Source organism: Oncorhynchus gorbuscha, unplaced genomic scaffold, assembly GCF_021184085.1.
Source record: "Oncorhynchus gorbuscha isolate QuinsamMale2020 ecotype Even-year unplaced genomic scaffold, OgorEven_v1.0 Un_scaffold_569, whole genome shotgun sequence".
In the NCBI taxonomy this organism is placed as follows: Eukaryota; Metazoa; Chordata; class Actinopteri; order Salmoniformes; family Salmonidae; genus Oncorhynchus; species Oncorhynchus gorbuscha.
Window position 1 is genome coordinate 513,657 of NW_025745403.1, and position 22,765 is coordinate 536,421.

Here is a 22,765-nt window from a genome sequence, read left to right on the forward strand (position 1 = left end):
CTAGATACTGCCCTCACTATACACTACTGTAGGCCTAGATACTGCCCTCACTATACACTACTGCAGGCCTAGATACTGCCCTCACTATACACTACTGTAGGCCTAGATACTGCCCTCACTATACACTACTGCAGGCCTAGATACTGCCCTCACTATACACTACTGCAGGCCTAGATACTGCCCTCACTATACACTACTGTAGGCCTAGATACTGCCCTCACTATCCATTACTGTAGGCCTAGATACTGCCCTCACTATACACTACTGCAGGCCTAGATACTGCCCTCACTATCCACAGAGAAACACAGCAGAAGAACCTGGAAGGATATGAAATAAGTTCCCCATAGATGTTCCTGTCGTATTCATCCGTACCAAGGTGAAGTGTGTAATGTGTGAATATGTGCTTGATGAGGACATCAGCAGCAGGCTCTTATCTCTCAGGGATACAGACCAGTGTAATGGTCTGGTCTGTGGTGGAAGCATGGCTGATAACCCACCCCCCCCCACTCACTTCTCTCCTCTTCCCCAGGACGGTGCACTACGAGGGGGGAGCTGTGTCCATCCACGCCCGTTCCCTCTGGAGGCTGGAGACCCTACGAGTGGCGTGAGTTGAACGATATGACACATCTATCTGGGGGGGGGTACGGAGAACGATGACACATCTATCTGGGGGGTACGGAGAACGATATGACACATCTATCTGGGGGGGAGGAGAACGATATGACACATCTATCTGGGGGGGGAGGAACGATGACACATCTATCTGGGGGAGTACGGAGAACGATGACACATCTATCTGGGGGGGGTACGGAGAACGATATGACACATCTATCTGGGGGGGGGGAGGAGAACGATATGACACATCTATCTGGGGGTACGGAGAACGATATGACACATCTATCTGGGGGGGTACGGAGAACGATATGACACATCTATCTGGGGGGTACGGAGAATGATATGACACATCTATCTGGGGGGGTACGGAGAACGATATGACACATCTATCTGGGGGGTACGGAGAACGATATGACACATCTATCTGGGGGGTACGGAGAACGATATGACACATCTATCTGGGGGGGACGGAGAACGATATGACACATCTATCTGGGGGTACGGAGAACGATATGACACATCTATCTGGGGGGGGTACGGAGAACGATATGACACATCTATCTGGGGGGAGTACGGAGAACGATATGACACATCTATCTGGGGGGGAGGATATGACACATACGGAGAACGATATGACACATCTATCTGGGGGGGGAGTACGGAGAACGATATGACACATCTATATGGGGGGGCTACGGAGAACGATATGACACATCTATCTGGGGGGGTACGGAGAACGATATGACACATCTATCTGGGGGAGGGGTACGGAGAACGATATGACACATCTATCTGGGGGATACGGAGAACGATATGACACATCTATCTGGGGGGTACGGAGAACGATATGACACATCTATCTGGGGGTACGGAGAACGATATGACATCTATCTGGGGGTACGGAGAACAATATGACACATCTATCTGGGGGTGGTACGGAGAACGATATGACATCTATCTGGGGGGTACAGAGAACGATATGACACATCTATCTGGGGGGTACGGAGAACGATATGACACATCTATCTGGGGGAGAACGATATGACACATCTATCTGGGGGAGGAGAACGATATGACACATCTATCTGGGGGTACGGAGAACGATATGACACATCTATCTGGGGGTACGGAGAACGATATGACACATCTATCTGGGGGGTAGTACGGAGAACGATATGACACATCTATCTGGGGGGGTACGGAGAACGATATGACACATCTATCTGGGGGGGAGGAGAACGATATGACACATCTATCTGGGGGGGGAGAACGATATGACACATCTATCTGGGGGGAGGAGAACGATATGACACATCTATCTGGGGGGAGGAGAACGATATGACACATCTATCTGGGGGGGGAGAACGATATGACACATCTATCTGGGGGGAGGAGAACGATATGACACATCTATCTGGGGGGGGAAACGATATGACACATCTATCTGGGGGGAGAACGATATGACACAACTATCTGGGGGTACGGAGAACGATATGACACATCTATCTGGGGGGGGGTACGGAGAACGATATGACACATCTATCTGGGGGTATGGAGAACGATATGACACATCTATCTGGGGGGGGTACGGAGAACGATATGACACATCTATCTGGGGGTACGGAGAACGAAATGACACATCTATCTGGGGGGAGGAGAACGATATGACACATCTATCTGGGGGGAGGAGAACGATATGACACATCTATCTGGGGGAGGAGAACGATATGACACATCTATCTGGGGGTACGGAGAACGATATGACACATCTATCTGGGGGGTACGGAGAACGATATGACACATCTATCTGGGGGAGGTACAGAGAACGATATGACACATCTACCTGGGGGTACGGAGAACGATATGACACATCTATCTGGGGGTACGGAGAACGATATGACACATCTATCTGGGGGGATACGGAGAACGATATGACACATCTATCTGGGGGTATGGAGAACGATATGACACATCTATCTGGGGGGGGGGATATGACACATACGGAGAACGATATGACACATCTATCTGGGGGGGGGACACGGAGAACGAAATGACACATCTATCTGGGGGGTACGGAGAACGATATGACACATCTATCTGGGGGGTACGGAGAACGATATGACACATCTATCTGGGTGGGGAGGAGAACGATATGACACATCTATCTGGGGGGAGGAGAACAATATGACACATCTATCTGGGGGGAGGAGAACGATATGACATCTATCTGGGGGGGTACGGAGAACGATATGACACATCTATCTGGGGGTGTACGGAGAACGATATGACACATCTATCTGGGGGTACGGAGAACGATATGACACATCTATCTGGGGGGTTACGGAGAACAAAATGACACATCTATCTGGGGGAGTACGGAAACGATATGACACATCTATCTGGGTGGGGGTACGGAGAACGATATGACACATCTATCTGGGGGTACAGAGAACGATATGACACATCTATCTGGGGGTTACGGAGAACGAAATGACACATCTATCTGGGGGGGGGTACAGAGAACGATATGACACATCTATCTGGGGGTACGGAGAACGATATGACACATCTATCTGGGGGTTACGGAGAACGATATGACACATCTATCTGGGGGGGACGGAGAACGATGACACATCTACCTGGGGGTACGGAGGACGATGACACATCTATCTGGGGGGGTACGGAGAACGATATGACACATCTATCTGGGGGGGGGGGGGTTAGACTATAAGGGTTCAGGGCCAGACCCTGTTGCAGACGAGGGGAGGGGGGGGGGTTCGACTCTGATATTTATTAGGCTCGAGGTCAGTGCAGGCAGACTAGGCAGGCTCGAGGTCAGGGCAGGCAGACTGGTCAGCAGGCTCGAAGGTCAGTGCAGGCAGACTGGTCAGGCAGGCTCGAGGTCAGTGCAGGCAGACTGGTCAGCAGACTCGAGGTCAGTGCAGGCCGACTGGTCAGCAGGCTCGAGGTCAGTGCAGGCAGACTGGTCAGCAGGCTCGAGGTCAGTGCAGGCAGACTGGTCAGCAGGCTCGAGGTCAGTGCAGGCAGACTGGTCAGCAGGCTCGAGGTCAGTGCAGGCAGACTGGTCAGCAGGCTCGAGGTCAGTGCAGGCAGACTGGTCAGCAGGCTCGAGGTCAGTGCAGGCAGACTGGTCAGCAGGCTCGAGGTCAGTGCAGGCAGACTGGTCAGACAGGCTCGAGGTCAAGGCAGGCAGACTGGTCAGACAGGCTCGAGGTCAGGGCAGGCAGACTGGTCAGACAGGCTCGAGGTCAGGGCAGGCAGACTCGAGGTCAGGGCAGGCAGACTGGTCAGACAGGCTCGAGGTCAGGGCAGGCAGACTGGTCAGGCAGACTCGAGGTCAGGACAGGCAGACTGGTCAGGTAGACTCGAGGTCAGGACAGGCAGACTGTTCAGACAGGCTCGAGGTCAGGGCAGGCAGACTGGTCAGACAGGCTCGAGGTCAGGGCAGGCAGACTGGTCAGACAGGCTCGAGGTCAGGGCAGGCAGACTGGTCAGACAGGCTCGAGGTCAGGGCAGGCAGACTGGTCAGGCAGACTCGAGGTCAGGACAGGCAGACTGGTCAGGTAGACTCGAGGTCAGGACAGGCAGACTGGTCAGGTAGACTCGAGGTCAGGACAGGCAGACTGGTCAGACAGGCTCGAGGTCAGGGCAGGCAGACTGGTCAGACAGGCTCGAGGTCAGGGCAGGCAGACTGGTCAGACAGGCTCGAGGTCAGGGCAGGCAGACTGGTCAGGCAGACTCGAGGTCAGGACAGGCAGACTGGTCAGGTAGACTCGAGGTCAGGACAGGCAGACTGGTCAGACAGGCTCGAGGTCAGGGCAGGCAGACTGGTCAGACAGGCTCGAGGTCAGGGCAGGCAGACTGGTCAGGCAGACTCGAGGTCAGGACAGGCAGACTGGTCAGGTAGACTCGAGGTCAGGACAGGCAGACTGGTCAGCTAGACTCGAGGTCAGGACAGGCAGACTGGTCAGACAGGCTCGAGGTCAGGGCAGGCAGACTGGTCAGACAGGCTCGAGGTCAGGGCAGGCAGACTGGTCAGACAGGCTCGAGGTCAGGGCAGGCAGACTGGTCAGACAGGCTCGAGGTCAGGGCAGGCAGACTGGTCAGGCAGACTCGAGGTCAGGACAGGCAGACTGGTCAGGTAGACTCGAGGTCAGGACAGGCAGACTGGTCAGGTAGACTCGAGGTCAGGACAGGCAGACTGGTCAGACAGGCTCGAGGTCAGGGCAGGCAGACTGATCAGACAGGCTCGAGGTCAGGGCAGGCAGACTGGTCAGACAGGCTCGAGGTCAGGGCAGGCAGACTGGTCAGGCAGACTCGAGGTCAGGACAGGCAGACTGGTCAGGCAGACTCGAGGTCAGGACAGGCAGACTGGTCAGGTAGACTCGAGGTCAGGACAGGCAGACTGGTCAGGCAGACTCGAGGTCAGGACAGGCAGACTGGTCAGGTAGACTCGAGGTCAGGACAGGCAGACTGGTCAGGTAGACTCGAGGTCAGGACAGGCAGACTGGTCAGCTAGACTCGAGGTCAGGACAGGCAGACTGGTCAGACAGGCTCGAGGTCAGGGCAGGCAGACTGGTCAGACAGGCTCGAGGTCAGGGCAGGCAGACTGGTCAGACAGGCTCGAGGTCAGGGCAGGCAGACTGGTCAGGCAGACTCGAGGTCAGGACAGGCAGACTGGTCAGGTAGACTCGAGGTCAGGACAGGCAGACTGGTCAGGTAGACTCGAGGTCAGGACAGGCAGACTGGTCAGACAGGCTCGAGGTCAGGGCAGGCAGACTGGTCAGACAGGCTCGAGGTCAGGGCAGGCAGACTGGTCAGACAGGCTCGAGGTCAGGGCAGGCAGACTGGTCAGGCAGACTCGAGGTCAGGACAGGCAGACTGGTCAGGTAGACTCGAGGTCAGGACAGGCAGACTGGTCAGGCAGACTCGAGGTCAGGACAGGCAGACTGGTCAGGTAGACTCGAGGTCAGGACAGGCAGACTGGTCAGGTAGACTCGAGGTCAGGACAGGCAGACTGGTCAGGTAGACTCGAGGTCAGGGCAGGCAGACTGGTCAGGCAGACTCGAGGTCAGGGCAGGCAGACTGGTCAGGCAGACTCGAGGTCAGGACAGGCAGACTCGAGGTCAGGACAGGCAGACTGGTCAGGTAGACTCGAGGTCAGGACAGGCAGACTGGTCAGGTAGACTCGAGGTCAGGACAGGCAGACTGGTCAGCAGGCTCGAGGTCAGGACAGGCAGACTGGTCAGCAGGCTCGAGGTCAGGACAGGCAGACTGGTCAGCAGGCTCGAGGTCAGGACAGGCAGACTGGTCAGCAGGCTCGAGGTCAGGACAGGCAGACTGGTCAGCAGGCTCGAGGTCAGGACAGGCAGACTGGTCAGCAGGCTCGAGGTCAGGACAGGCAGACTGGTCAGGTAGACTCGAGGTCAGGACAGGCAGACTGGTCAGCAGGCTCGAGGTCAGGACAGGCAGACTGGTCAGCAGGCTTGAGGTCAGGACAGGCAGACTGGTCAGCAGGCTCCAGGTCAGGACAGGCAGACTGGTCAGCAGGCTCCAGGTCAGGACAGGCAGACTGGTCAGCAGGCTCGAGGTCAGGACAGGCAGACTGGTCAGCAGGCTCGAGGTCAGGACAGGCAGACTGGTCAGCAGGCTCGAGGTCAGGACAGGCAGACTGGTCAGCAGGCTCGAGGTCAGGACAGGCAGACTGGTCAGCAGGCTCGAGGTCAGGACAGGCAGACTGGTCAGCAGGCTCGAGGTCAGGACAGGCAGACTGTTCAGCAAGCTCGAGGTCAGAACAGGCAGACTGGTCAGCAGACACTGGTACAGAGAGACAGGAAACACAGGGATAAATACACTGGTACAGAGAGACAGGAAAAACAGGGATAAATACACTGGTACAGAGAGACAGGAAACACAGGGATAAATACACTGGTACAGAGAGACAGGAAACACAGGGATAAATACACTGGTACAGAGAGACAGGAAACACAGGGATAAATACACTGGTACAGAGAGACAGGAAACACAGGGATAAATACACTGACCCAGAGAGACAGGAAACACAGGGATAAATACACTGACCCAGAGAGACAGGAAACACAGGGATAAATACAGGCAGACTGGTCAGCAGGCTCGAGGTCAGGACAGGCAGACTGGTCAGCAGGCTCGAGGTCAGGACAGGCAGACTGGTCAGCAGGCTCGAGGTCAGGACAGGCAGACTGGTCAGCAGGCTCAAGGTCAGGACAGGCAGACTGGTCAGGTAGACTCGAGGTCAGGACAGGCAGACTGGTCAGCAGGCTCGAGGTCAGGACAGGCAGACTGGTCAGCAGGCTCGAGGTCAGGACAGGCAGACTGGTCAGCAGGCTCGAGGTCAGGACAGGCAGACTGGTCAGCAGGCTTGAGGTCAGGACAGGCAGACTGGTCAGCAGGCTCCAGGTCAGGACAGGCAGACTGGTCAGCAGGCTCGAGGTCAGGACAGGCAGACTGGTCAGCAGGCTCGAGGTCAGGACAGGCAGACTGGTCAGCAGGCTCGAGGTCAGGACAGGCAGACTGGTCAGCAGACTCGAGGTCAGGACAGGCAGACTGGTCAGCAGGCTCGAGGTCAGGACAGGCAGACTGGTCAGCAGGCTCGAGGTCAGGACAGGCAGACTGGTCAGCAGGCTCGAGGTCAGGACAGGCAGACTGGTCAGCAGGCTCGAGGTCAGGACAGGCAGACTGTTCAGCAGGCTCGAGGTCAGAACAGGCAGACTGGTCAGCAGACACTGGTACAGAGAGACAGGAAACACAGGGATAAATACACTGGTACAGAGAGACAGGAAACACAGGGATAAATACACTGGTACAGAGAGACAGGAAACACAGGGATAAATACACTGGTACAGAGAGACAGGAAACACAGGGATAAATACACTGGTACAGTGAGACAGGAAACACAGGGATAAATACACTGGTACAGAGAGACAGGAAACACAGGGATAAATACACTGACCCAGAGAGACAGGAAACACAGGGATAAATACACTGACCCAGAGAGACAGGAAACACAGGGATAAATACACTGGTACAGAGAGACAGGAAACACAGGGATAAATACACTGACCCAGAGAGACAGGAAACACAGGGATAAATACACTGGTACAGAGAGACAGGAAACACAGGGATAAATACACTGGCACAGAGAGACAGGAAACACAGGGATAAATACACTGATACAGAGAGACAGGAAATACAGGGATAAATACACTGGTACAGAGAGACAGGAAACACAGGGATAAATACACTGGTACAGAGAGACAGGAAACACAGGGATAAATACACTGGTACAGAGAGACAGGAAACACAGGGATAAATACACTGGCACAGAGAGACAGGAAACACAGGGATAAATACACTGGCACAGAGAGACAGGAAACACATGGATAAATATACTGGTACAGAGAGACAGGAACCACAGGGATAAATACACTGGTACAGAGAGACAGGAAACACAGGGATAAATACACTGGTACAGAGAGACAGGAAACACAGGGATAAATACACTGGTACAGAGAGACAGGAAACACAGGGATAAATACACTGGTACAGAGAGACAGGAAACACAGGGATAAATACACTGACCCAGAGAGACAGGAAACACAGGGATAAATACACTGACCCAGAGAGACAGGAAACACAGGGATAAATACAGGCAGACTGGTCAGCAGGCTCGAGGTCAGGACAGGCAGACTGGTCAGCAGGCTCGAGGTCAGGACAGGCAGACTGGTCAGCAGGCTCGAGGTCAGGACAGGCAGACTGGTCAGCAGGCTCAAGGTCAGGACAGGCAGACTGGTCAGGTAGACTCGAGGTCAGGACAGGCAGACTGGTCAGCAGGCTCGAGGTCAGGACAGGCAGACTGGTCAGCAGGCTCGAGGTCAGGACAGGCAGACTGGTCAGCAGGCTCGAGGTCAGGACAGGCAGACTGGTCAGCAGGCTCGAGGTCAGGACAGGCAGACTGGTCAGCAGGCTTGAGGTCAGGACAGGCAGACTGGTCAGCAGGCTCCAGGTCAGGACAGGCAGACTGGTCAGCAGGCTCGAGGTCAGGACAGGCAGACTGGTCAGCAGGCTCGAGGTCAGGACAGGCAGACTGGTCAGCAGGCTCGAGGTCAGGACAGGCAGACTGGTCAGCAGACTCGAGGTCAGGACAGGCAGACTGGTCAGCAGGCTCGAGGTCAGGACAGGCAGACTGGTCAGCAGGCTCGAGGTCAGGACAGGCAGACTGGTCAGCAGGCTCGAGGTCAGGACAGGCAGACTGGTCAGCAGGCTCGAGGTCAGGACAGGCAGACTGTTCAGCAGGCTCGAGGTCAGAACAGGCAGACTGGTCAGCAGACACTGGTACAGAGAGACAGGAAACACAGGGATAAATACACTGGTACAGAGAGACAGGAAACACAGGGATAAATACACTGGTACAGAGAGACAGGAAACACAGGGATAAATACACTGGTACAGTGAGACAGGAAACACAGGGATAAATACACTGGTACAGAGAGACAGGAAACACAGGGATAAATACACTGACCCAGAGAGACAGGAAACACAGGGATAAATACACTGACCCAGAGAGACAGGAAACACAGGGATAAATACACTGGTACAGAGAGACAGGAAACACAGGGATAAATACACTGACCCAGAGAGACAGGAAACACAGGGATAAATACACTGGTACAGAGAGACAGGAAACACAGGGATAAATACACTGACCCAGAGAGACAGGAAACACAGGGATAAATACACTGGTACAGAGAGACAGGAAACACAGGGATAAATACACTGGTACAGTGAGACAGGAAACACAGGGATAAATACACTGGTACAGAGAGACAGGAAACACAGGGATAAATACACTGGTACAGAGAGACAGGAAACACAGGGATAAATACACTGGCACAGAGAGACAGGAAACACAGGGATAAATACACTGATACAGAGAGACAGGAAACACAGGGATAAATACACTGGTACAGAGAGACATGAAACACAGGGATAAATACACTGGTACAGAGAGACAGGAAACACAGGGATAAATACACTGGTACAGAGAGACAGGAAACACAGGGATAAATACACTGGTACAGAGAGACAGGAAACACAGGGATAAATACACTGGTACAGAGAGACAGGAAACACAGGGATAAATACACTGGTACAGAGAGACAGGAAACACAGGGATAAATACACTGGTACAGAGAGACAGGAAACACAGGGATAAATACACTGGTACAGAGAGACAGGAAACACAGGGATAAATACACTGGTACAGAGAGACAGGAAACACAGGGATAAATACACTGGTACAGAGAGACAGGAACCACAGGGATAAATATAAATGTAATATTAACACTCTATAGACACTGTAATGTTATCACTCTACAGAGACCATTAACACTCTGACCCCAGCAGTGTAGATCAGGGAGATGTCTCTGTGAGAGGGCAGGGAGATGTCTCTGTGAGAGGGCAGGGAGATGTCTCCGTGAGAGGGCATGGAGATGTCTCCGTGAGAGGGCAGGGAGATGTCTCCGTGAGAGGGCATGGAGATGTCTCCGTGAGAGGGCATGGAGATGTCTCTGTGAGAGGGCATGGAGATGTCTCCGTGAGAGGGCAGGGAGATGTCTCCGTGAGAGGGCAGGGAGATGTCTCCGTGAGAGGGCAGGGAGATGTCTCCGTGAGAGGACAGGGAGATGTCTCCGTGAGAGGGCAGGGAGATGTCTCCGTGAGAGGGCAGGGGCCCACTGCCAACGTGGTGTACAGTGTCTCTGTCAGCGGGGCCCACTGCCAACGTGGTGTACAGTGTCTCTGTCAGCGGGGCCCACTGCCAACGTGGTGTACAGTGTCTCTGTCAGCCCCAGTCTGTGGAGGGAAGACGAGCCCTCCTCCCATCCAGAGTCATAGACACACAGACTGTTTGCAGTGAAGTGTCTAATTACTAACAGCATGACAGTAGTCCCCTGATAACACAGAGATTTCTCTCCTTGTTTTGTATCAGGGCTGATTGGACATACTGTAGTGTTCATGGGTTCTGATGAGGACAGAATATAAATACTCTGCCCTCTGTAGCCTGTTGTGTTCTGTTGTGTTCTGTTGGGTTCTGCTGTGTTCTGTTGTGTTCTGTTGGGTTCTGCTGTGTTCTGTTGGGTTCTGCTGGGTTGTGTTGTGTTGTGTTCTGTTCTGTGTTCTGTTCTGTTGTGTTGTGTTCTGTTGTGTTGTGTTGTGTTCTGTTGTGTTGTGTTGTGTTGTGTTGTGTTCTGTTGTGTTGTGTTGTGTTCTGTTGTGTTGTGTTGTGTTGTGTTCTGTTCTGTTCTGTTCTGTTGTGTTCTGTTGTGTTCTGTTCTGTTCTGTTGTGTTGTGTTCTGTTGTGTTGTGTTGTGTTGTGTTGTGTTCTGTTGTGTTCTGATCCCTCCTCTCCCTCTCTCCCTCTCTCCTCTCTCCCTCTCTCTCTCTCTCCCTCTCTCCCTCTCTCCCTCTCTCCCTCTCTCTCTCTCTCTCTCTCTCTCTCTCTCTCTCTCTCTCTCTCTCTCTCTCTCTCTCTCTCTCTCTCTCTCTCTCTCCCTCTCTCTCTCTAGGTGGAGCGGCAGCCACACCCGCTGGGGTCAACCCTTCCGTCTCCGTCATGTGACCACGGGGAAGTACCTCAGTATCATGGAGGATAAGGGCCTGCTGCTGATGGACAAGGAGAAGGCTGATGTCAAGTCTACTGCCTTCTGTTTCCGGCCCTCCAAGGTACACTTCAGCCCGGCTATATACACACGCACGCACGCACGCACGCACGCACGCACGCACAGACACACAGACAGTGGCTCAGCCATGCAAACTAATGAACACACACACACACACACACACACACACACACACACACACACACACACACACAGACAGTGGCTCAGCCATGCAAACTAATGAACACACACACACACACACACACACACACACACACACACACACACACACACACACACACACACACACACACACACACACACACACACACACACACACACACACACACACACACACACACACACACACACACACACACACACACACACACAGACAGTGGCTCAGCCATGCAAACTAATGAACACACACACACACACACACACACACACACACACACACACACACACACACACACACACACACACACACACACACACACACACACACACACAGTGGCTCAGCCAGACAGTGGCTCAGCCATGCAAACTAATGAACACACACACACACACACACACACACACACACACACACACACACACACACACACACACACACACACACACACACACACACACACACACACACACACACACACACACACACACACACACACAGTGGCTCAGCCATGAAAACTAATGAACACACACACACACGGGGGCTGGAGTCTCTGGTAGTGAGATGTTGGGTGATGGAAGCTGGGTGCTGCGGTTATATAGAAACAGATGGATGTGTAGTGATGGGTTCCTACAGCTCTCTGCATCTAGCTGTCCTCTCATGGTTCCTACAGCTCTCTGCATCTAGCTGTCCTCTCATGGTTCCTACAGCTCTCTGCATCTAGCTGTCCTCTCATGGTTCCTACAGCTCTCTGCATCTAGCTGTCCTCTCATGGTTCCTACAGCTCTCTGCATCTAGCTGTCCTCTCATGGTTCCTACAGCTCTCTGCATCTAGCTGTCCTCTCATGGTTCCTACAGCTCTCTGCATCTAGCTGTCCTCTCATGGTTCCTACAGCTCTCTGCATCTAGCTGTCCTCTCATGGTTCCTACAGCTCTCTGCATCTAGCTGTCCTCTACTGGTTCCTACAGCTCTCTGCATCCAGCTGTCCTCTAATGGTTCCTATGGCTCTCTGCATCTAGCTGTCGTCTAATAGTTCCTCTACTGGTTCCTACAGCTCTCTGTCCTCTACTGGTTCCTACAGCTCTCTGCATCTAGCTGTCCTCTAATGGTTCCTACAGCTCTCTGCATCTAGCTGTCCTCTACTGGTTCCTACAGCTCTCTGCATCCAGCTGTCCTCTAATGGTTCCTACAGCTCTCTGCATCTAGCTGTCCTCTACAGGTTCCTACAGCTCTCTACATCTAGCTGTCCTCTACTGGTTCCTACAGCTCTCTGCATCCAGCTGTCATCTAATGGTTCCTACAGCTCTCTGCATCTAGCTGTCCTCTACTGGTTCCTACAGCTCTCTGCATCCAGCTGTCCTCTAATGGTTCCTACGGCTCTCTGCATCTAGCTGTCCTCTAATGGTTCCTACAGCTCTGTGCATCTGTCTGTCCTCTACTGGTTCCTACAGCTCTCTACATCTAGCTGTCCTCTAATGGTTCCTACGGCTCTCTGCATCTAGCTGTCCTCTACTGGTTCCTACAGCTCTCTGTCCTCTAATGGTTCCTACAGCTCTCTGCATCTAGCTGTCCTCTACTGGTTCCTACAGCTCTCTGTCCTCTACTGGTTCCTACAGCTCTCTGCATCTAGCTGTCCTCTCATGGTTCCTACAGCTCTCTGCATCAAGCTGTCCTCTACTGGTTCCTACAGCTCTCTGCATCTAGCTGTCCTCTACTGGTTCCTACAGCTCTCTGTCCTCTACTGGTTCCTACAGCTCTCTGCATCTAGCTGTCCTCTAATGGTTCCTACAGCTCTCTGCATCTAGCTGTCCTCTAATGGTTCCTACAGCTCTCTGCATCTAGAGAGAGAGAGAGAGAGAGAGGGGGAGAGAGAGGGGGAGAGAGAGAGAGAGAGGGAGAGAGGGGGAGAGAGAGGAGAGAGAGAGAGAGAGAGAGAGAGAGAGAGAGAGAGAGAGAGAGAGAGAGAGAGAGAGAGGTCAGGGGTCATTCTGCACTACAGTCTGTTAATAATGAATATATCACATCTAATACATTGCTGGCACTCAGCTGTGCTTCATACCGAACTACAACCCCCTGTCCCTGTTATTATAAATGATGTTCATTAATCATCATGTCTCATCTCCATTCCTTGTCCAGGAAAAGCTGGACTTGGGGCCAAAGAAGGAGGTGGATGGTATGGGTGTTCCTGATATCAAGTATGGGGACTCCGTGTGTTATATCCAACATGTGGACACCTGTCTGTGGCTCACCTACCAGGCCATGGACGCTAAGTGTGCACGAATGGGCGGCGTGCAGAGGAAGGTACAGTCTCCTCTCCTCTCTGCTCCTCTGACCCACAATACAGTACAGCCTGACCATTACCATACGGTACAGCACATCACTGTCTCCTCTCTTCTCTGCTCCTCTGACCCACAATACCCCATAATGACATCACAATACCCCATAATGCCCCATAATGACATCACAATACCCCATAATGACATCACAATACCCCATAATGACATCACAATACCCCATAAGGACATCACAATACCCCATAATGACATCACAATACCCCATAATGACATCACAATACACCATAATGACATCACAATACTACATAATGACATCACAATACCCCATAATGACATCACAATACTACATAATGACATCACAATACACCATAATGACAAAGCAAAAAAAAGGTTTTTAGAAATTCACCTTTGGCAGCGATCACATCCTAGAATCTTCTTGGGTAGGACGCTACAAACTTGGCTCACCTGTATTTGGGGAGTTTCATTCTTCTCTATTCTTCTCTGTCAGGCAGATCCTCTCAAGCTCTGTCAGGCTGGAGGCTGATCCTCTCTGTCAGGCTGGATGGGGAGTTTCTCCCATTCTCCTCTACAGATCCTCTCCAGCTCTGTCAGGCTGGATGGGGAGTTTCTCCCATTCTCCTCTACAGATCCTCTCTGTCAGGCTGGATGGGGAGTTTCTCCCATTCTCCTCTACAGATCCTCTCCAGCTCTGTCAGGCTGGATGGGGAGTTTCATTCTCCTCTACAGATCCTCTCCAGCTCTGTCAGGCTGGATGGGGAGTTTCATTCTCCTCTCAGATCCTCTCAAGCTCTGTCAGGCTGGATGGGGAGTTTCCTTCTCTCCTCTCTGTCAGGCTGGATGGGAGTTTCTCCCATTCTCCTCTACAGATCCTCTCCAGCTCTGTCAGGTTGGATGGGGAGTTTCATTCTCCTCTACAGATCCTCTCCAGCTCTGTCAGGTTGGATGGGGAGTTTCTCCCATTCTCCTTCTCCTCTCCAGCTCTGTCAGATCCTCTCCAGCTCTGTCAGGTTGGATGGGGAGCGTCGCTGCACAGATATTTTCAGGTTCAAGTCCGGGCTCCGGCTCGGCCACAGAAGGACATTCAGAGACTTGTCCAAAGCCACTCCTGCGTTGTCTTGGCTGTGTGCTTAGGGTCGTTGTCCTATTGGAAGGTGAACCTTCACCCCAGTCTGAGATCCTGAAAACCCTGAAGCACCACCATGCTTCACCGAAGGGATGGTGCCAGGTTTCCTCCAGACGTGATGCTTTGCATTCAGGCCGAAGAGTTCAATCTTGGTTTCATCAGAGCAGAGAATCTTGTTTCTCACGGTCTGAGAGTCTTTAGGTGCCTTTTGGCAAATTCCAAGAGGGCTGTCATGTGTTTTTTTACTGAGGACTGGCTTCCATCTGGTCACTCTACCATAAAGCTTCTCCCATCTCCACAGAGGAACTCTAGAGCTCTGTCAGAGTGACCATCGGGTTCTTGGTCCCCTCCCTGACCAAGGCCCTTCTCCCCCGATTGCCCAGTTTGTCCGGACGGCCAGATCTAGGAAGAGTGTTGGTAGTTCCACACTTTTTCCATTTAAGAATGATGGAGGTCACTGTCTCTGAGATTGTTCAATGCTGCAGAAATGTATTGGTACTCTTGCCCAGATCTGTGCCTCGACACAATCCTGTCTCTGAGATCTACGGACAACTCCTTCAACCCCATGGCTTGGTTTTTGCTCTGAAAATGCACTGTGGGACCTTATATAGACAGATGTGTACCTTTCCAAATCATGTCCACTCAAATTAATTTACCACAGTCGGACTCCAATCAAGTTGTAGAAGCATCTCAAGGATGATCAATGGAAACAGGATGCACCTGAGCTCAATTTAGAGTCTCATAGCAAAGGGTCTGAATACTTATGTAAATAAGGTATTTCTGTTTAATATTTCCGTTGTGTTTTATTTTGAATACATTTCCAAACATTTCTAATGTTTTTCTTCGCTTTGTCATTATGTGGTATTGTGTGTAGATTAATTAGGAACCATTTTAAAAATGTCATCCATTTTAGAATAAGGCTGTAACGTAACAACATGTGGGAAGAGGAGTGGACATCAGCCTGCAGCATGAGAGGTGAACCTCACCTCATCAGAAGATCTAAAACACAGCCTGCGTCCCAGCTTCAACCCTATTAACATTAGTGCCCTTCATAGGGCACTACTTCTGACCAGGGCTCATAGGGCTCTGTTCAAAAGTAGTGCACTTCATAGGGAATAGGTATAGGACCCTTCTGAGTCCCCAGTCAATCAATCAATCAAATGTATTTATGAAGCCCTTTTTACATCAGCTGATATCTCAAAGTGCTGTACAGAAACTCAGCCTAAATCCCCAAACAGCAAACAACGCAGGTGTAGAAGCTCGGTGGTTAGGAAAAACTCCCTAGAAAGGCCAAAACCTAGGAAGAAACCTAGAGAGGAACCAGGCTATGAGGAGTGGCCAGTCCTCTTCTGGCTGTGCTGGGTGGAGATTATCTAGTCTATAGAGAGGATGCTGTAGGGCTCAGCCTGGTCCCCAGGAGAAGTTATCTGGTCTATAGAGAGGATGCTGTAGGGCCCAGCCTGGTCCCCAGGAGAAGTTATCTGGTCTATAGAGAGGATGCTGTAGGACCCAGCCTGGTCCCCAGGAGAAGGTGTCTGGTCTCAGCTCGTCTCCATGGTTTCCTCAGCCGGTCGACTAACAATCCTGGCGTCTAGCAGGAGCAGTTATGACTCACAGACTTTTATAAATGTCTTTCTAACGAGCTCTTCTCAATCAGCTCCAGGCTGTCTCGCTGGAATTAAACCATTAAGCTACGCTTATATCATATAATTAAAGCCATTAGGCTAAGCTAACCGTGTCAGAAACACACTCATTCTGATGAATAAAACCATTAGCATTATTATGCTAAGCTAACAGTGTCAGAAACACACTCATTCTGATGAATAAAACCATTAGCATTATTATGCTAAGCTAACAGTGTCAGAAACACACTCATTCTGATGAATAAAACCATTAGCATTATTATGCTAAGCTAACAGTGTCAAAGAGCCAGCCGTTCTGTCTGCCTGTTTGCGGATGTGACATTTCTCTATTCAGCAAGGTGGGTTTTCAGTGAGGGACATGTTCTGATGAGAGAGGTTCAGTTTAACCTCTGAGTTGTGTGAATTTGCAGTGTGGTGTAATGATGTTTTGGGCGTAGCCATTATGCTAAGCTAACTGTGTCAGAAAACCTCTCCCGTTCTGTCTCAATGCTAAGCTAACAGTGTCAGTCTTAGATTTGCTAACTTCTTAGTAATGACTCGGGACGTCGGTTTTGATAAGAAAGCTTCTTTTAGTAAGAATACTTGTTTACGTTACATTTAACAACAATGGTTGTGGTACAGAGCAATGCAGGTAATATGCTGACGGAAAGTCAGCCACAATCACTAAACACCTGCACATAATTGGCGCATTATCACTCATTCCTCTCGCAAGGCATTCTGGGACTTGCAGTCAAAAAGCACAATTCAACACAACCCAATACAATTACATATGCAAATAAATCTAAAGAATTATCTCAAATATCTCAGCTCAAAGAATGAACTTAAACATTAACTCAAACACATTAAAGTTACAACAGTCAGAAACCTCCTGTTCTGTCTCAATGCTAAGCTAACAGTGTCAGAAACCTCCCGTTCTGTCTCAATGCTAAGCTAACTGTGTCAGAAAACCTCTCCCGTTCTGTCTCAATGCTAAGCTAACAGTGTCAGAAACCTCCCGTTCTGTCTCAATGCTAAGCTAACAGTGTCAAAGATAACAGTCAGAAACCTCCCGTTCTGTCCCAATGCTAAGCTAACAGTGTCAAAGATAACAGTCAGAAACCTCCCGTTCTGTCTCAATGCTAAGCTAACAGTGTCAAAGAAACCTCCCGTTCTGTCTCAATGCTAAGCTAACAGTGTGAAAGCTAACCGTGTCAGAAACCTCCCGTTCTGTCTCAATGCTAAGCTAACTGTGTCAGAAAACCTCCCGTTCTGTCTCAATGCTAAGCTAACTGTGTCAGAAAACCTCTCCCGTTCTGTCTCAATGCTAAGCTAACAGTGTCAAAGATAACAGTCAGAAACCTCCCGTTCTGTCTCAATGCTAAGCTAACAGTGTCAAAGATAACAGTCAGAAACCTCCCGTTCTGTCCCAATGCTAAGCTAACAGTGTCAAAGATAACAGTCAGAAACCTCCCGTTCTGTCTCAATGCTAAGCTAACAGTGTCAGAAACCTCCCGTTCTGTCTCAATGCTAAGCTAACAGTGTGAAAGCTAACCGTGTCAGAAAACCTCTCCCGTTCTGTCTCGGCGTCTGCAGAACGTGACAATGTGTCTGTTTCAGGCCATCATGCACCACGAGGGTCACATGGACGATGGGTTGACCCTGTCCCGCTCACAACACGAGGAGTCCCGTACCGCACGGGTCATACGCAGTACCGTCTTCCTGTTCAACCGATTCATCAGGTGGGGATACACCGCACACACTCCTCACCGCACACACCTCTCTAGGGGATACACCGTACACACTCCTCTAGGTGAAACATGGGGATACACACTCCTCTAGGGGATACACCGTACACACTCCTCTAGGTGATACATGGGGATACACCTAGGTGATACATGGGGATACACACTCCTCTAGGGGATACACCGTACACACTCCTCTAGGTGATACATGGGGATACACCGTACACACTCCTCTAGGTGATACATGGGGATACACCGTACACTCCTCTAGGTGATACACACTCACACTCCTCTAGGGGATACACACTCCTCTAGGGGATACACACTCCTCTAGGTGGAACATGGGGACACACACTCCTCTAGGGGATACACACTCCTCTAGGGGATACACCGTACACACTCCTCTAGGGGATACACACTCCTCTAGGGGATACATGGGGATACACACTCCTCTAGGGGATACACACTCCTCTAGGGGATACATGGGGATACACACTCCTCTAGGGGATACACACTCCTCTAGGGGATACATGGGGATACACACTCCTCTAGGAGATACACACTCCTCTAGGGGATACACCGTACACACTCCTCTAGGTGATACATGGGGATACACACTCCTCTAGGTGGAACATGGGGATACACACTCCTCTAGGTGGAACATGGGGATACACACTCCTCTAGGTGGAACATGGGGATACACACTCCTCTAGGTGGAACATGGGGATACACACTCCTCTAGGTGGAACATGGAGATACACACTCCTCTAGGGGATACATGGGGATACACACTCCTCTAGGGGATACATGGGGATACACACTCCTCTACATGGGGATACACACTCCTCTAGGGGATACACACTCCTCTAGGGGATACACTCCTCTAGAGGATACACACTCCTCTAGGTGGAACATGGAGATACACACTCCTCTAGGGGATACACACTCCTCTAGGGAATACACCGTACACACTCCTCTAGGGGATACATGGAGATACACACTCCTCTAGGGGATACATGGGGATACACACTCCTCTAGGGGATACATGGAGATACACACTCCTCTAGGGGATACATGGAGATACACACTCCTCTAGGGGATACATGGAGATACACACTCCTCTAGGGGATACATGGGGATACACACTCCTCTAGGGGATACACCGCACACACTCCTCTAGGGGATACACCGTACACACTCCTCTAGGTGGGACATGGAGATACACACACTCCTCTAGGGGATACACCGTACACACTCCTCTAGGTGGAACATGGGGACACACACTCCTCTAGGTGATACACCGCACACACTCCTCTAGGTGAAACATGGGGATACACCGTACACACTCCTCTAGGTGGAACATGGGGATACACACTCCTCTAGGGGATACATGGAGATACACACTCCTCTAGGTGGAACATGGGGACACACACTCCTCTAGGTGATACACCGCACACACTCCTCTAGGTGAAACATGGGGATACACCGTACACACTCCTCTAGGTGGAACATGGGGATACACACTCCTCTAGGGGATACATGGAGATACACACTCCTCTAGGGGATACATGGAGATACACACTCCTCGGGGATACACACTCCTCTAGGTGGAACATGGGGATACACACTCCTCTAGGGGATACATGGAGATACACACTCCTCTAGGGGATACATGGAGATACACACTCCTCTGGGATACACACTCCTCTAGGTGGAACATGGGGATACACACTCCTCTAGGTGGAACATGGAGATACACACTCCTCTAGGTGAAACATGGGGATACACACTCCTCTAGGTGATACACACTCCTCTAGGTGAAACATGGGGATACACACTCCTCTAGGTGGAACATACACACTCCTCTAGGTGAAACATGGACATACACACTCCTCTAGGTGGAACATGGGGATACACACTCCTCTAGGTGGAGGTGATACACACTCCTCTAGGTGAAACATGGGGATACACACTCCTCTAGGTGGAACATGGGGACACACACTCCTCTAGGTGAAACATGGAGATACACACTCCTCTAGGTGGAACATGGGGATACACTCCTCTAGGGGATACATGGGGATACACACTCCTCTAGGTGATACACACTCCTCTAGGTGATACACACTCCTCTAGGTGGAATATGGGGATACACCGTACACACTCCTCTAGGTGGAACATGGGGATACACACTCCTCTAGGGGATACACCGCACACACTCCTCTAGGGGATACATGGGGATACACACTCCTCTAGGTGAAACATGGGGATACACACTCCTCTAGGTGATACACACTCCTCTAGGTGATACACACTCCTCTAGGTGGAACATGGGGATACACCGTACACACTCCTCTAGGTGAAACATGGGGATACACACACACACAGTAGCCTGCACACACAGATACAGTAGCCTACACAGATACAGTAGCCTACACAGATACAGTAGCCTACACGCACATACAGTAGCCTACACACACAGATACAGTAGCCTACACACACAGATACAGTAGCCTACACATACAGATACAGTAGCCCACACAGACAGACACAGTAGACTACACAGACAGACACAGTATACTACACAGACCAATACAGTAGCCTACACAGATACAGTAGACTCCACAGACCGATACAGTAGCCTACACAGACAGATACAGTAGACTCCACAGATACTGTAGACTACACAGATACAGTAGACTACACAGATACAGTAGACTACACAGATACAGTAGACTACACAGATACTGTAGACTACACAGATACAGTAGACTACACAGACAGATACAGTAGACTACACAGACAGATACAGTAGACTCCACAGACAGATACAGTAGACTCCACAGACAGATACAGTAGACTCCACAGACAGATACAGTAGACTCCACAGACGCTGCGGAAACCTTGACTTTACACTTAAGTTGGATCAATCGAACCGTTGGATCAATATGTGAAATGAGACATTTTACACTTTACATCTGAGTCAACGTCTTCTTCTCTCTGTGTTCCAGGGGTCTGGACACCCTCAGTAACGTCTCTCTCTCTCTCTGTGTTCCAGGGGTCTGGACACCCCCAGTAACGTCTCTCTCTGTGTTCCAGGGGTCTGGACACCCCCAGTAACGTCTCTCTCTGTGTTCCAGGGGTCTGGACACCCTCAGTAACGTCTCTCTCTGTGTTCCAGGGGTCTGGACACCCTCAGTAACGTCTCTCTCTGTGTTCCAGGGGTCTGGACACCCTCAGTAACGTCTCTCTCTGTGTTCCAGGGGTCTGGACACCCCCAGTAACGTCTCTCTCTTTGTTCCAGGGGTCTGGACACCCTCAGTAACGTCTCTCTCTGTGTTCCAGGGGTCTGGACACCCTCAGTAACGTCTCTCTCTGTGTTCCAGGGGTCTGGACACCCTCAGTAACGTCTCTCTCTGTGTTCTAGGGGTCTGGACACCCTCAGTAACGTCTCTCTCTGTGTTCCAGGGGTCTGGACGCCCTCAGTAACGTCTCTCTGTGTTCCAGGGGTCTGGACACCCTCAGTAACGTCTCTCTCTGTGTTCCAGGGGTCTGGACACCCCCAGTAACGTCTCTCTCTGTGTTCCAGGGGTCTGGACACCCCCAGTAACGTCTCTCTCTGTGTTCCAGGGGTCTGGACACCCTCAGTAACGTCTCTCTCTGTGTTCCAGGGGTCTGGACACCCTCAGTAACGTCTCTCTCTGTGTTCCAGGGGTCTGGACACCCTCAGTAACGTCTCTCTCTGTGTTCCAGGGGTCTGGACACCCCCAGTAACGTCTCTCTCTTTGTTCCAGGGGTCTGGACACCCTCAGTAACGTCTCTCTCTGTGTTCCAGGGGTCTGGACACCCTCAGTAACGTCTCTCTCTGTGTTCCAGGGGTCTGGACACCCTCAGTAATGTCTCTCTCTGTGTTCTAGGGGTCTGGACACCCTCAGTAACGTCTCTCTCTGTGTTCCAGGGGTCTGGACGCCCTCAGTAACGTCTCTCTCTGTGTTCCAGGGGTCTGGACACCCTCAGTAACGTCTCTCTCTGTGTTCCAGGGGTCTGGACACCCTCAGTAATGTCTCTCTCTGTGTTCTAGGGGTCTGGACACCCTCAGTAACGTCTCTCTCTGTGTTCCAGGGGTCTGGACACCCTCAGTAACGTCTCCCTCTGTGTTCCAGGGGTCTGGACACCCTCAGTAACGTCTCTCTCTGTGTTCCAGGGGTCTGGACACCCTCAGTAACGCCTCTCTCTGTGTTCCAGGGGTCTGGGCACCCTCAGTAACGTCTCTCTCTATGTTCCAGGGGTCTGGACACCCTCAGTAACGTCTCTCTCTGTGTTCCAGGGGTCTGGAAACCCCCAGTAACGTCTCTCTCTGTGTTCCAGGGGTCTGGACACCCTCAGTAACGTCTCTCTCTGTGTTCCAGGGGTCTGGACACCCTCAGTAACGTCTCTCTCTCTCTCTGTGTTCCAGGGGT

At 51.4% G+C, this 22,765-nt stretch overlaps 1 protein-coding gene across 1 annotated transcript in view; it reads left to right on the top strand.

The window, feature by feature from the left end:
• Positions 1-22,765, top strand: part of LOC124018713 (ryanodine receptor 2-like) — a gene marked incomplete at its 3' end in the record, with an annotated part of 185,077 nt that overhangs the window by 159,957 nt on the left and 2,355 nt on the right. The window contains 4 exon segments of the mRNA XM_046334064.1: positions 530-604; positions 11,238-11,394; positions 13,643-13,807; positions 18,184-18,305. Coding sequence (XP_046190020.1) covers positions 530-604; positions 11,238-11,394; positions 13,643-13,807; positions 18,184-18,305 — 519 coding nt within the window.